The following is a 15,248-nucleotide window of genomic DNA, read 5'->3' on the forward strand; positions in this document are numbered from 1 at the left end:
CAGCATCTGTTTTCTCCAGGGAAGCTGGGGAGGACAGGCAGGGCTCCTGGCTCGGTGCGGGGTTCCGGTCAGCGTGCAGAGGGATGGCAGTCGGGCGTGTGCGTGGGGAGGGGGGCTCAGTGCCGGCGCCTCCCCTCCCCACTGCTCTCCCTGAGTCTCCTGGATCAGCCCTCTTCCAAGACTCACTGCGAGACCCTCCCCGCAAAACCGGGTCCGACTGTGCGCAGCGCCTCTCCAGACCACAGACCTTTTCAGTGCGTGTGCCCTGTCCCCTCAACTAGACTGTGAGCTCGCAGAGAGCAGGACTTGAGCTGGCTGTTCCTACCGCCCCGTAGCAGCCCAGCAGAGGCAAATCCAGTCGGTGCTGCTGGGCAGAGCAGGCGTATACGCACACACTCTGCAGCCCTGGGCAGAGGCTGCGGAAGGGCTGAGCCTCAGGCTCGTGGAGCTGTGGGGCCCAAGCGGCTGGCCTGCACTTCTGCGAACCTAAGCTCGGGGGCCCGTGTGCTAAACGGACGCAGTCCCTCCTTGGTTCAGTTCACCCTGGGAATCCCTTCTGGTCCTGGGAGTCCTCCAGCATACGTCCCCATCACATCCTCCGGTGTCTGAAGACCAAAGCAATGCTCGGGACGGTCTGTTGTGCAATGGGCCTGGGGACTGGCCTCTGGCTGCGGGCTTGTGGCTCTCGGTTGAGCAGCTGTGGGACCAGGCAGCTCTGTGTGGTGGGAGGCATTTTCCTATTGAGTCCTTGGGTCGTGGAGCGTCCCTACTCTGCCCTCAGAGGTGACACATCGGGCCTGAGTGTTCCCAGCCCTCAGCAGGGAGCTTCCGTTCACGCGACCTCCGCCCGTCCTCCTCTGAACAGGCCCCGTGGCGCCAGCACCCCCGAGTGCAACGGTGCACGTGACAGGCCAACTTTGGGGGTGCTGAGAATGGAATGTGCTGGTTGGGGCCAGGAGGCTAACAAGGTCATAGCTGTTTACTGGTCCAGCAAAGAGAAGGACAAGGCCGTTCACTGCGGCTCCCAGAGTGGGTAGTACAACCATGCCAGTCGGCTGCAGGCTCCCGAGGGGCAGCGGAGAACTTGTTCCAGCGACTGGCCTTAGCCGTCGGCACAGGGTTTGGGGCTGGGACTCTCACAGGTCATCGGTGTAATAACGCGGTCATGGGAGAGCGGCCGGAGGCGCACAGAGCTGGTCGTGAATAGCTCTTCCTGTCTATTCCTCTAAAAGCCATAGACTGCTCATACTGGCCGGACGAACCATTGCGTTTCGTAAGCTCTGGATCTGGCCCAGAGCCGGGTACACGTCTCTGCTCTTCCGGGCCCCAGCTCTGTCACGTCTCAATGTCCCCTCATGCTTGATGAGGCTAAATAACACGAGGCAGGTGATGTGCTGGGCTGGGTTCTGGCAGAGTGGGGCCCGGGGAGCAGTGGTGGCCACTCCGCCGTCTTCCTCACTGCCTTGTGCTCTGATAGAGGAAGGTGGCCATGGCGAATGAGCCAGAAGCTCACTCAGCTCTTACTGCTTGCGAGGCCCCGGGGATGGGTTCCTCCCCCACGGAATAATGCCCAGTGATGCCCACACCACCTCTCCGCAATGACCTGTTTCAGTCTTACGACAGAGGGACAGTGTAGCCTGGAGTTACCCATGGAGCTGAGTGTGGGATGGATAAGTTTCCAGGGCTGGGACAGGGTCCGAGGGGAAAAGGAGTGACTGTCCCTTTCCTTGGGAAGGTACGTTTCACGGAGGAACCACCTTCCCGCGCAGAAATGGCTTTGCTCACAGAGAGACGTGCTCCCCTGCATTCCCAAGAAACATGACCCAAGTCTGTGTGCCCGGTCCTGCGCAGCACAAGTCAGTGCTTGCCCGGGGCAAAAGGCTATTCCCCCTCAGGTTCTGCTTTATTTGGAGTGCCCACGGTGGTCACTCGCTTGCTAAATGGACTTCTGTGTGCAAGGCAGTCCTTTGTGTCTGCATTGCTTCAAACTGCTTGCAGGGTCAGACATGGCTGAGTTTGCCCTGGCCAGAGGAAGTGCGGTCCCCCAGAAGCCTCCCAGGAAGCAGCCCGGGCAGGAGCATCTCCCCAGAGAGGTGGCCCCCGAGGATCCTGGCAGGAGCCTGGCATGACCTCCCCTCCATCCACAGGAGGGGTGGAGAGTCACCGTCTCCACCCACAGATTGGGCCCCAAAGGAAACACCTGGACGGGAAGTGCCGAAGCCCTGCTCTCGGGCCCCAGTCCAGCACCGCCTCCCCCGACCAACACACTCCCACCCACGCAGGCAGACCCTTCCGTGGCGGGGGACCGTGCGATGGGGACAGTCCATGTCGCCCTGTCCTCGGCCCCACCCGGGGAGCCACGGCTGTTCCCAGCCCGGGCTCTGCCATTAGCCCCGAAATGATGGTGTCGGGTGCCCTGAACGCCGAACTGAGCAGCCCTGTGCTGTGGCGGGTCACGGGACTACTGTCGCCTTCGGAGGAGCCGTGGGGGCACAGGAGCCCCACCTGAGCTGCTGGGCAGCCCTGTTCTTCTCTCTCAAACCTAACTCTCTTCTTCTCTTTCCCTGTCTCCATGTCTGTCCCTCCCACTGTCTGTCTGGCTCTCTTTCCCCCCGCTGGGGCTACAGAACCGCATGCACGAGTCTCTCATGCTCTTCGACTCCATCTGTAACAACAAGTTCTTCATCGATACCTCCATCATTCTCTTCCTCAACAAGAAAGATCTCTTTGGTGAGAAGATCAAGAAGTCACCTTTGACCATCTGCTTTCCTGAATACACAGGTGGGTGTCGGGGAGGTCCCGCCTCCACCAGGGACCTGGGCTCTTCCAGAGCCACGATCCAGAGCCCGGCTGCCCCGTGGGCTCGGGGACAGGCTGCCTGGCCAGCCCCCGCCGGCCCTGGCACGCGGGCACCTCTGCCCCAGTCGGGCAGGGGTGCAGAGAAACCCAGCAGGGTGGGGGCCTGTTTGGCTTTTCCCGGGACACAGCCCTGGGCATGGTGGGAAATGGACCCACCTGACCCATTTGTGTTGCCATCAAGTGACTCGAGAGCGACTTGACAGGAATCAGGAGGCAGGACAGGACCACAGGCTTCCCCTTACGTCTTGTGCTCACCCTCTAGGAAAGCTCTCCTGCCTTCCCCAGTCTCACCGGTGGCCTCCCCTTGCCCCTGCGCTGGGAGGCTACTGGACCACACAGCACCTTGCCATGAATTAGAAAGGGTGAACTCGTGGTCTGGGAGGGGGCCCGGGCTGCTTTTCAGCCCCTACCTGCTTGGGTGCACTGTGCCCAGCCAGGTCCTTCCACCCCTCGCCCACCACACCCGTCCCCCTCTCCGTCCCCTCCCCCATAGCTGCCGTCCCCCTCTTCCTACGTCCCTGGCCCTTTCCCCAAATCAAAGCACTCCGGCTCTCTGCAAGCCGCCTCCATCCCTGCCTGCCTTCTTCCGCCTTCTCTGGGGAACGCACCTTCCCTCTCTTCGGGCTCCCAGGAGGAGGCATCACAGATCCCCACGAAGAAGCTCTTTCTGAAGGGGTGGGGAGGTGTCCGGCTGTCTCTCACCGAGCTCTGGGCCGCTGCTAAAGGCCGGATCGGTGCTGATGGCATACCATCCCTCCGGGGACTGGGAAGCTTCCAGGGGCCCCTGGGGTGGCGACAGAGGAGGATGTGTCACAAGTTGGCTCAGCCAGGAATGCACCAACTGACGACCCTGGAGAGAGATAAGGGCATCGACTCGGCTCCCAGGGCTATCCGGGTCCCCGAACCCAGCCAGATTCCAGAAGAGATGAATGCCGGCCCCTCCATCCATCTCTACTGTGAGGAAGAGTCAGCTCACTCTTGCGTGGGGAGGAGGGCCCATCAGCTTGTTCGGAGCACAGCCCGTCTCCTCACCGATACCCCACACCGCTTGGGAACCTGCAGGGGCCCAGCCCAGGGTGCCTGGGGAAGGAAGGGGTGTGGGCTCCGTCTGACAGACGTCTGCAGCGCAGTCCCCTGTAGGCGGGGTGCAGGCTGAGTCCCCAGCAGCTCCTGGGGCCAGACCGCCCGCAGCTGTGGGCAGGTTGACCACCGGTGCCCCGCCTTTCATCTGGGCACCACAGCGGGTAACAAGAACGCCTAGCGCCGAGGGCGGCCATGCAGATAGATGGGAGTGGAGCTGGGCGCCAAGCCCACTTGCCACTGTCAGTAGTGTTACTCAGAGGATGAAAACCAAGAGAGGGGGAAGCGGTCGCGGAGGCTAGAGGGAGTCTGGGGGGCGGGCAAGGGACGAACCGGAAGGGCCCAGGCCGAGGGGGGCCCTGCCTGTGGCCAGTCTGGCCAGTCTCTCGCAGCCTCAGCTTAAGGTCCGTCGGGACCGATTCGGGTCTTTAGAAAGGACCGGAGAGGGGCTCGGTAGCCACAAGCCCCAGCAGGCCTTCTCAGGCCAGTGCCACCTTCTCGGGGGCAGGCACAACCCTAAGGCCCTCCCTCGTCCCCAGGGGCCCGCCCTGTGGGACCCCAACCTGGGACATGGTCTGAAGAGTGGTCGGTTTTGGTGCTGCGGAGCACGGGGCTCTCGGTGCCCCCAGAGAAAGTCAGCCTCTGGAATCCAGAAACATCTGAGTTTTCCAGGGCCTCCAGAGAATCCGGTTTGAGTTCACACACCACCATGATGGATGACAAATGGTCACTGATGCAGCGGTGCCATGAACTGCCAAGGCCTGTGGGACGTAACACAAGCCGGAAGGCGGGGGGCTGGTGGGGGCCGCGTGTCCGAGGCAGGCTCGAAGGGACGGCCGGACTGTGCGAGGTGCCATCTCAGCAGATGCTACGAAGCCACAGCTGGGCATCCCCACCATCTGGACGGGGCCCCTTGGGGGTTCTCACCTCCATCGGTGCTGATGGGGTCCACCCTGGTGCTGTGTTCACGAACTTGATGTCTTTGCTACAGCCGCGCCTTTTGCCTTTGGTGCCCTGCCAATAGTGGGGTTGAAGAGCGGTCTCTGCCCTGACCCCCACGTCCCAGACATCCCCAGCCCCTTACCTCTGACCCCTCCTATTTGCTAATCTGGCCACAGGACCCCCAAGCCCCGGTCCGCCCCTGCGGTGCACACCCCCCAGCTGGAGAATGGGGCAGGGCAGACCAAGGTGGGAGGGGAGGGTCTCATCTCACACCCTCAAAATAAGATCAGATCATTTCCATGCTGGCTAGATCCTGGCTGCACTGATGAAAGTGGGGCATCTTCCTGAAACGGGTTTTAGGCAGTTCCACGTTTTGTGATAATTCAAAGTTGTCTACAGGGTGGAGCCACAAAGGTTTGGGTTGTAGCTGGATGGACAACTGTCCTTACGTTACCCACAGAAATCCCTGCCGGGCCCCAGCCAGGATCAAGGGGATGGCCAAGGGACTGTGGAGGGCAGCGAGGCCCAGTTACGCACCGCAAGCCCCCTTAAACTTCCCACCCAGGGGATACCACTGTTCCCACATCCCAGCCCCGCCAGGACGCCTCTCGGGAGAGAAAGCCCTGGAGAAAGGAGGCACGGCCAGGACCCCGGGAGCCCTGGGTCACCACCCTTCAGGGAGCTCTTCTATCAGACTTCACTGTCTTGTTTGCCAGAAGTAGCGGGACTGGTTTAGATCACGGGTGAGTGTTGTGACTGTCAGCCCCAGGGCCCCAGCCTCGGTGTGCTCATCCAGAAAGCAAAAGAGGTGACCTGTGGCCCTCGCCTCCACAGGGCTCCTGGGTAGATCCAGTGTGAAAACAGAGTAAACGGCCTGAATAGGGCAAGAGCCAGGCGAACGCTAAGCTGACGTGGTCTTTAATGTAAAATGCGGCCACGCCTTGGGGTAAGGACCCCGTCTCGTCCTGCTTCCTGGACAACCCGTGACCCACTTCTCTGCCTGTGATCCCAGCCTGCACCACCGCGGCACTCACCGGGGCCCCTGCCCTGTTCTGTCTTGTTGCAGGCCCCAACACCTATGAGGACGCGGCCGCCTACATCCAAGCACAATTTGAAAGCAAAAACCGCTCACCCAACAAAGAAATTTATTGTCACATGACTTGTGCCACAGACACGAATAATATCCAGGTGGTATTCGACGCTGTCACCGACATCATCATTGCCAACAACCTCCGGGGCTGCGGCTTGTACTGACCTCTTGTCCTGTATAGCAACCTATTTGGTAATGATTCCGGCACTCAGAAAAGCTTGCGCGTACACACACACACACACACACACACCCCACTAACAAATGCAAGTTGGTAAATAAACTTTAAAAAGGTATAACAAGACCTTATATATATACAGATATATATTAAAAATTCTTTTTAGTTTGTATTAGAGCGAGCTTCGGACAGAACTGACCACCATCCCATAGACCATCAGGGGTTTTCTGGGACAGCACGTGAACAGGCACGTTAAAGCGTGCACACGCTCTCACACACACGTCGTGATGGGGGTCCATCCCTTTCCAGAACGGCCACGTGATTTTACTCTGAGACCCATTTCTGTGAGCAGGGGGAGGGCAGAGAAAGGCCTGCCATTAGTCTGGCTTCTCTGCTTCCACCCGCTGAGGCTGCGTTCTCAGTTCTGTCCTGCTCCTGGGCAAATTCCAAAGCCCTTCAAAAAATGGCCAACGCCCTAGGCATCTCCCCACCCTATACTCCCAACAACAGAAAAACTAAGGATGCTTCTCTTTTGGGTGGCGGTGGTTGTTAATCTCAACAATTTAGAAGAATCATTGCTCCGACCAACCCACTGTCTCCTGAGTTTTCTTTATTCATGTTAACAAGGCGAGAGAGTCGGAGAATGGGAGACTTGGCCTGCTTTCTAGAAGCAGCTGAGGGGAGGGGACACTGAAACCATGGCTGAAATTTGCCTGCAGAGTTGAAGCCAGCCCCCTTGAGAAGGGCTCTCCTCGTAGGGAGCAGGGGACGGCCCCATATGGAGGCCTGACCTGAGTCAGAGGCCTGCGGGGTAAGGCCTCCCAGGGGGCCTGGGCCTGGGCTGGGCTTCCTTGGGGTTCTTAATCCCTGCTGCAATGTGGCCCTGTCTTGCCCTACCCCAACATTATTAAAAAACATTCTAGGGTTTTTGTTTTTGTTTTTGTTTTGGTTGGTTGGTTGGTTTTTGAAATCAAAGAAAATGGTCAGACTGGACCCCCTTATCTCTCTCTCTACAGACTGCTTCACGGACTCTTTGCTGTTGACGTTGATCTCCTGGTAGCATGACCTTTTGGCCTTTGTAAGACACAGCCTTTCTGTATCAAGCCCCTGTCCAACCTACGACCCCAGAGTGACTGACGGCTGTGTATTTCTGTAGAATGCTGTAGAATCTGGTTTTAGTTGAGTCTTTACATTTAGAATTTGAAAGGAAAAAAGAAAAGAACATTTCTCATGTGCTTTGTAGCTTAAAAAAAAAAAGGAAAAAGGAAAACTCACCATTTCATCCATATTTGTCTTTTTTTTCTTTTCTTTTCTTTTCTTTTTTTGGAAATAAAGCAGCATACACATCTGCACCCGCACTGCGCCCCCACCCCCACCCCTGCCTGCCACCTCTATCCCCAGCATAGAGGGGCCCCCAGTGCACCCGCAGAGCCACCCCTCCTGGGGGCTTGGGTCCCAGGGGAGCGTGTTCAGGTGGCGCTTCCCAGGGTGCCCCCCACCCCCATGCCCTGCCCACCACCTGCTCCCTCCAGGTTTGCATAGGAAAAGCACAGCTCTGACTGGCCAGTAGCTGCCAAAGAGTACCGAACAAACATATATAAATAGAGCCCTTACAGACAACAATTTTCCCACAACCTCCTTTCTACAGATTCCCTTTATGATTTTTCGTTATTGTTTCCATTTTTGTTTTTATTTGTGTCCCAAAGAGCACGATGTATATCACATACCGGCTCAGCTCTCATAGTCTGGGAAACGGGGTTGTGGATTTTTTTTTTCCTCTGACACTTTTGCTTCTCAGTCTCTCAGAGGGATGCTCCCTTTGTGTGTGCGCCCCTCTCCGCCTTTTCCTTTGTTCCAGTGACCTGTGTCCGCTCCTTCTCATGTAGGGATGTTTGTGCTGCAGATAAAAAGAACAAAAACAAACAAAAAAAAATTTTTAAATACCATGAGATGGAAAAAACAAAAAAAAATTTTAAAAACAGGTGGAATGTAGTGTTTACACGAAAGCCAGTTTTCATGATCAGTCCTATGTCATTTCTACTTTGACTAGTATCCAAACCCCAAACCTCTTCACGGTGTCACTTTTAAGACTTACTATTTGCTGAAGACCAGTCACGGCCATTTCAGATAAAGAGGAGGTGAAAAGACAAAACACACAAAAAAATCAAAAATATGGAAAAAAAAAAACTTGAAAAAAAAGGAAAAAAGAAAAAAAAAAAAGCCCACGGGTCTTTCTAAGCCTTTCTATTCCCAATCGGTGAGGTTTCTGTGATATCTTACACACTGCCAGTCTACTTCTCTGACTAATGGAAAATTCATGTGTAGCTCAATAAAGAGAATGTTTGTCTGTATTCTGAGTCTCTCACCCTCGGGCTTCATTCTGACAGGAGGGGAAGGAAGGGTTTGACTGGGCCACAGACACTGGGGAGGCTGGCGGGTAGGGCTGTAGGTACCAGATAAGGACCTTCTCTCCACCCCCATCACGCCTCCCTCCCCCCCCAAAACCCAGACCTTCTCCATATCCACCTCCCCCCTCAGTGCGGCCACCAAGGGGAGCCAGCTGAGCACAGCCACCTGGGAGCAAGGAGGGCCCAGCGATCGGCCATGCCCACCTGTGGGTGCCCTCTTCCTCCTGGCCCCGGCTCCTCCTCACCTAGCTGGTTCGGGAGGAGGGTGGAATTGAGGGCTAAAATGGGAAATAAATGGTGGGGGAAATAAATGGAATGGCAGGTAATCCCAAACCTCCCGCTAAGACAGGAACTTGTTTCTTCTGAACCAGTGGTTCTGCAACAGGGTGGGAATGGGTGGTCCTAAGAATGAGGCCAAGTTGCCTGGGTCTTCTGCACCCGAGGGGCCACACCCATCCACTCGGACATCTTTCAAAATCTCCCTTCCTGTGCCCGGATACGGGGCGCCCACCACAGGCGAATCGCACAGGGCGCCTGAGGTCCGCACAGCCTGGCACCAGGAGCCTGATTCTCCTCTCCTCCAGGCTGCAGGCCCCACCACCTCTCCCCTAAGCTTACCAGGTTTTTGCTGGAATAACCAGCCAAGTGCTCGAGGCTGGGACCTAGAGGGGACACAGCCCAGCAGAGTCCCTGTGTGGTGTCCACACAAGGATCGCTTGTCAGCCAAGCAGTCGGTGGTGCCACAGCCATCCAGGGAGACGGGAGGGCCGGGAAGAGGTCAGCTCGTCGGACTCCTCTCCACGCACCAACAAATGGCAGTTGCCAGCCAGGGAGGCGCTCTTGCTGGCACCCCAAAGGGTGTTTCAGATTTAGTGGGGGTGGCAGGAGAGGTCTGCTGCAGACAGCCTGGAATCACAAGAGGCTGTGTGCAAGAACTGATCGGGCACCCTAGGCCTTCCTCCGCCGGGGCCGAGCCTCCCTTCCAGTGCTTTATCCACCCGCAACCCTCACCCCCGACCTATCCGCAGGGGGCTGCCCACCACCATCTTCCATCACGGCGAGGTTGCCATGGTGGCCACAAACCTGACAGGACACCGGTCGAGGGGGCAAACCAGGACAGAGACGGAAGTCAAAGGGCACCAGGACTCTCTCTACCTGAATTTCCCCTAAAAACGAGCCATCTTCTAGTGTTCTCTCCTAACTTTCGAGTGAGTTTTGTAGGTAAAACCAACAGGTATCTTTGCCTTATCTCCCTTAAAACGGAAGTCAGGAAGCATTCGGGGGCAAAGAGTGCAGGGAAAGACCAATTCAATTAGAACAAGGAACATGGAGGCAGAACTCCTGCATCACGGCTTCTAGAAGCTCCAGGAGTGCTTCTAATGTGCAGTCGGGTTGGAACCACTTCTAACCTAACAGGAGCAGGGGCGATGAGATGAGAGACAGAGGCTTCCAGGTGATGAAGGGCCTTCCACGCAGGCGGGCGGTTACTCCTGGACAAGCTCGGCAGCAGGGCCTGGCTCCCCACTTCAGCGCTCGGCTTGCTTTCCACCCCCGAGGGGACATCTGCTGGCTAAAGATAAGAGAGCACACATTGTCTATACCGCTCCGGTGGGAGGGAAATTAGGTCCAAGCAGCCACCTGGACACCTCGGATTTATAGTCGCACAAGACATTCACAAGGACCACTGTTCTGTGGTTTGGACGAGCCTCCAACTTCGGGAGCGGGGGGCTACTGAGGAGAAGCTAAGATGTCAACAAAACAAGGCCCGCAGGACAATGGAGGGAGCAACACAGACCACTTGCAAAAGAGCCCAGAGAGGGCAGAAGAGGGCAGAGGGCAAGGGCAACCAGCACTCACCACACTGCCCGGTCAGGCGCCTTGTTCTCAGCCGACAAGCCTGAACCAGCAGCCTGCCCTCAGCTCCCAACGAGGGTGGCTCTGAGCACAGGGCAGGCACCCTGAGCCCGGGGACAGCCAGGACACGGAAGATATAATGGGCTGGGGACGGGACCCCACCCAATGTAACAAGACCCTGGCCTGGCTCCCGCCACCGCCCTTAGCATCTGTCCCAGATGCCCCCAAGAAGCGACAAAAACCGAGAGACCGTATGGGGCCCAGGATCCTTTGCTGTCCAATTGCAAAACCTATGGGTGAATTTAGGACTGCTCTTCTTGGGTCATTTTAAGCTATGGAAGGCAGGTCTCCGCCTTGATCACGGTCATGTTGCTATATTCCAAGGTCCTAGGACCCTCTACCGTGTCTCAACCATTCTCTCCTTCCACACGTCTCCAACTAAGAACACGTGGAATTAGGGTCATCGTTAATGTGTGCCACCTGTAAGGTGTAAGGATGGGAAAAACTCTCCAAAAACGGTACACAGAGAATCAAAGTGGGGTCTAACTTTGGCACCTCTGATGAAAACTGCCTTAGCGTCCAGCCACACACAGCACACTAGAAGAGTTTGCTTTTTATTATTATTATTGTTTTACAATAAAAACAAATAGCTATGCTCTCAGCAAAACAAAACCATTTTTTTTTAAAAATCACAGAAATTTACTAACAGCATTTCAAGGTAAGGCTTTTGAAAGATTTATTCAAATAAATTATCTCGGCCTAAACATTTACCCATTGTTCTCTTCAATTACGTTTCAACATTCCGAAAACGTTCAGTTATGTAAAATACATTTAACTTTGCCAATCGTTTTAGATAATACTGGATTCTTCCCCGAAGGACTACCATAAAACTATGCTTTCAAACATTAAAAAAAAAAAAAAAAAAAATGTAATCCAACAGAACATAAAACTGAACTATGTAGCCTATGATTGCGTGTTTCAAATCCTGAAAGTTAAATGTGGGAAGAATTTGAACAGGTTCAGGACCTGGGTCCGCTCCGAGGCAGATGGATTCAGCATCTTACCTTTCTATGTTTAATTAAACCAACAGGAGCAAAGTCATGAAAATGAAGGGCTCTGGGGAAGAAAGATAAAAAAGATCTCTTATTTCTTCAAGAAAGCCCTCTAACAGTGACTTGCTCAGTTTGTAAGGCTCTCCTTTTCTATAAAGGACCAAACCCACAGCCCCTGGCATTGCCTAACTGACTTGACCAAGGAACTAGAACCATAAACCAAAGCTTTGCTGCTCAGTCCTTTCGGGGCTGGCCTTCCCCAGGTCTGGAACACAGAGGGGGGATAGACTCTCAGAGGTACTCGTGAGCCGCAGGAGCACCAGTGGTCACGGAAACAAAGCCAACTTCAGACTGGAGCTCGGCAGTCAGTCCCCGATGTCCTGGGACACAACAGGTCACCTCCTCACACTCCACAGCCCCAGGCTTTCCCCTCCTCTGCTCTACATAGCAAATCAGGAGTCACTTTTCTGAGATGCCCCCACCAACCCAGGGCTCTGGCCCTGCTCGTCTGGCCTCCGTAGCGTTCTGAATGCCGCCCAAGCGAGAACAGCAGCTTGACGACAGAAACCACCCGGCGGTGGATTCGGGCTCACGCTGCACATCTCCGCGCGGCTTTTTATGAATCCTGGCCCCCCCTCACCTTCCTGCCAGACTTGGGGCTAAAGACACCAGCGTCTGCTGTGACCTCCACAAGCAGCAGTAACCCAGTAGTCGGAGCAGCCTGCTTCAGGGTTTCCTGGCTGCCCTCTTCCACTCGGCTGCCCCGCCCCCTAAGAAGTCCCGTCGATGCCAGAAGAGATCATGCCTAGAGTTAAAATGTGCAGTGTTTCTAACGGGAAGAGAAATGTCACATAGAAAGTATTACAAAAAAGGATTAAGTTTGTCAGCTGTCCAAACACTATTAAGACCACATGCTTTATACAGCGGCAGCGCAGCCGACCCCTCCTCCGGCGGTGGCAGAAGCAGGGTCGGGCCTCTGTGGCGGCGCGCTGCTCGGAGGCGGCAGCGGTGGACGGCGAGGAAGCGCTAGGACGTCTGCTGCTTCTGGAGCCTCCGTTCGGCGGCCGCGGCCAGCATCCTCCGACGCAGGGTCACGGGGTCAGAGGCTGTGCCTTCTGCCGAGGGGCAGCGCTCCGAGGCCGAGTCGACTTCAGAACTTCTGTTCAGGAAACGCCTACAAAACCCAAAGGCCTCGCGTGAGGGACGAGGGACGCTCTGGGACACACACACACACGCAGAAACACACAGCTTCCCGGGCACCTGGCACCAGCCCGTGGAAAAGACCCCCATCCCCGGACAGAGGGGCAGAGGCTCCCTGCAACGGGGAGGAGGCCCGTCAAGCGGCTGTCCGGCCCCCCTCTCCACCGGCCACCACAGGGCCACCCCACACCTCCAGTGGCAGGCCCAGTGGCCAGGAGGGCGGCCTGGGAGCGGACACCGGGCCGGGTCGGCCTCTCTGGGCCTGTTCCTTCAGCCCTGCCTCTCACGTGGATGCAATTAGAGTGCTCCCCTCGAGAGTTCGGAGAAGCAGAAGCACCGCCGAGGGCTCAGAACACACGGGCACGCGGGCGCTCCGTGCAGGTGTGGCCAAAGGCGTCCACGGGAGCTCACTGGGGGACACTGGTCAGGTCCGGACCCTTTGCTTTTCCAAGAGAGGTTTGGAGTCTGAACGTTTTGAATGGCTTTTCAATGTTGGAATCTGTTTAAAAAGGCAGGACGTGGGCCTGACGTGACGAGGGTCCCCGGGCCACTGGGTTGCGACCGGAGACGCGCGCGAGCGAGAGCCGGAGGGTCGACTTACTTGCGAGCCTGCTGCAGGAGGTCATCCTTCCGCTGGACCAGCATGCGCTGCCTCTCGTCCGCAGACTTGGAGAAGCGGCTCCCCCGGGCCTCAAAGTCCTCGCCCTCGCCGGGCTCCGCCTCCACCTCGCTGAAGTCCAAGGCCTCCTCCAGCCGAGGACTGAGGTCTAGGGGCACACGCTCGGTCTGGGCACAGAGGAAGCAGGGGGCCTCTGTGAGCACGGGCCGCCCTCCCGCTAGGACTCCCCGCCCAACCTGAGTGCCCCGAACAGTGTTCTTCTGCACCCACAGGGAGCCAGGCTGCCGGGTGGGGAACCATCGGCGTATGAATAATGGCCGGCGTGGGCTCTGGGAGGCCTGTGCGCCACTAAGGACAGCACCCGACTCACGCCAGATGTTCAAGATTAGTGCAATTTTTTGCAGATGATCACCGGTATGAAAAACACAGACACCTTGAAACTGTACTCTCAGAAAACAATAAAGTTAACTCCGAGTTGATTTACATTCTGGGAATTTTTTGTTCAACTCTACTAATTGCTCTGAAACTTAAACAAGTCTTATCACATTTACTACACAAATTTTACACCCTCACTTGATTCTGAAAACAGAGGCAGGCAGATAAAAAAGGGTAAATTTTTTTTTTAATGTTTATTTCTTTTTGAGAGAAAGTGAGAGAGAGACAGACAGGCAGAGAAAGACAGAATGAGCCAGGAAGGGGTAGAGAGACAGGGAGACACAGAATCTGAAGCAGGCTCCAGGCTCTGAGCTGTCCGCACAGAGCCCGACGCAGGGCTCGAACTCGTTAACTGTGAGATCATGACCTGAGCCAAAGTCGGATGCCTAACCGACTGAACCACCCAGGTGCCCCTAAAAAGGGTAACTTCTAAGGATCTTTTTAAAAACAGATATAAGATCACAAGACTCTTTGTGTAACAGGATATTAAAATGGGACTCTCTCGGTTTTGGCTAAAGCTCTGAACACTACGGCAATGCCCAGGCGCCCCACACGCTTAGGCCAGTGCCTGAACATTGATGTTCCTGCTACCAGACAGACCCAGGTTGGCCAGTGTCAGCCTAGCCACCCACCTCTAGGTGACGAGAGTGTTGAGGTGGAAGAGGCTGAGAGACTGGCACATCTGTAAGATTTCTTGGCGTGTGGCACCTGTTACGCAACCTCACCACCCTTCCCTGCCTTCAGTCAAATGAATGAGGGGACTTCAAGACAGCCATGTGTCCAGACTCCTATTCCCTAGAGTTTGGGGGCCCCCGGGGACTGGTGGTGACTAACACACGCAAGGAGTCGAAGAGAAAGACACCTGCTTGTGGCAGATAAAAAAAGGGGAGCGAGTCCAACTTCCACCGACGGTAAGGCCCCACTGTGTGTCCTTCGGGGCGGCCACACATGCTGGAGGGAACCAGCCTGAGGTTGTTGAAACAGACCCGGCCCAAAGGACCGCCTGGAGGGTGATATGGTCCCCATGAAGGGAGGGATGGTCAGAAAAGGCCAGCCCAAGTTCTGAGGAAGGACAGCTGAGGCTTCTGCCGCTAGCTGGGACAGGGAGATGGGTCAGGTAACAACTGTGATACACTCACACGTGTAGCACATGCACACACACGCATGGTGGGGTCATGTGGCCTGTCCTAACCCGCCCTCCTCCTGAGCCCAACCCTGGAGGAGGTAGAAAGAGCAGCTGGTAAATGGGGGAGATGAAGGAAGGAAACGGATGCGCACCCCCAGTTCTGCTGGCTTCCAAGCAGGCCTGAGCTCAGGCCGGGGACAGGCCGCATTCGGTACCAACCCGCACAGCCAGTGCCACGCTTGTGCTACACGGAGGTTTTACTAACCGGACTGTTATCCAAGAACTTCTTACTTGGGAATGACTGGAAACACTATACAGCGCGTTCCTTGTGAAGTAAGTACATTCCCTTCACTGTGCTAGGAAAAGTTCAGACATCTTCCCACTAACTATAAAAACAGAGTTAAGGAT

The 15,248-nt window shown here is 56.0% G+C and overlaps 2 protein-coding genes and 1 long non-coding RNA gene across 10 annotated transcripts in view; 1 reads left to right on the forward strand and 2 right to left on the reverse strand.

The window, feature by feature from the left end:
• GNAO1 (G protein subunit alpha o1) overlaps positions 1–7,878 on the forward strand; it is a 170,337-nt gene extending 162,459 nt beyond the window's left edge. Inside the window, exons 7-9 of one of the 2 annotated variants that reach the window (XM_007090182.3) lie at positions 2,628–2,781; positions 5,948–6,163; positions 7,163–7,878. In XM_007090182.3, the coding sequence (XP_007090244.1) occupies positions 2,628–2,781; positions 5,948–6,135 (342 nt within the window). In that variant the 3' untranslated portion in view covers positions 6,136–6,163; positions 7,163–7,878. Of the gene's footprint in view, positions 1–2,627; positions 2,782–5,947 lie in introns of both variants that reach the window. The other variant, XM_007090181.3, reaches the window with a different exon arrangement.
• Positions 3,139–10,548, reverse strand: LOC122234306. 4 transcript variants are annotated; one of them, XR_006212073.1, is made up of 7 exons: positions 9,964–10,548; positions 9,173–9,460; positions 8,759–8,832; positions 7,874–8,043; positions 6,014–6,156; positions 4,867–4,953; positions 3,139–3,643 (listed from the first exon to the last, which is right to left on the reverse strand). It is a non-coding gene; the product is annotated as an uncharacterized LOC122234306 (long non-coding RNA). The 4 variants fall into 4 exon arrangements; XR_006212074.1 differs by lacking the exon at positions 3,139–3,643 and adding an exon at positions 4,609–4,700; XR_006212075.1 differs by lacking the exon at positions 8,759–8,832.
• A 760-nt stretch (positions 10,549–11,308) lies between these two features.
• Positions 11,309–15,248, reverse strand: part of AMFR (autocrine motility factor receptor) — a 44,064-nt gene continuing 40,124 nt past the window's right edge. For 2 of the 4 annotated variants that reach the window (XM_042968523.1, XM_042968525.1), the window contains exons 13-14: positions 13,262–13,446; positions 11,309–12,634 (exon numbers count right to left, since the gene is read on the reverse strand). In XM_042968523.1, coding sequence (XP_042824457.1) covers positions 12,487–12,634; positions 13,262–13,446 — 333 coding nt within the window. In that variant the 3' untranslated portion in view covers positions 11,309–12,486. Of the gene's footprint in view, positions 12,635–12,714; positions 13,160–13,261; positions 13,447–14,119; positions 15,227–15,248 lie in introns of those variants that run through there. The other 2 variants (XM_042968524.1, XM_042968526.1) reach the window with 2 other exon arrangements.

This window comes from Panthera tigris, chromosome E2 (genome assembly GCF_018350195.1).
Source record: "Panthera tigris isolate Pti1 chromosome E2, P.tigris_Pti1_mat1.1, whole genome shotgun sequence".
NCBI lineage: Eukaryota > Metazoa > Chordata > Mammalia > Carnivora > Felidae > Panthera > Panthera tigris.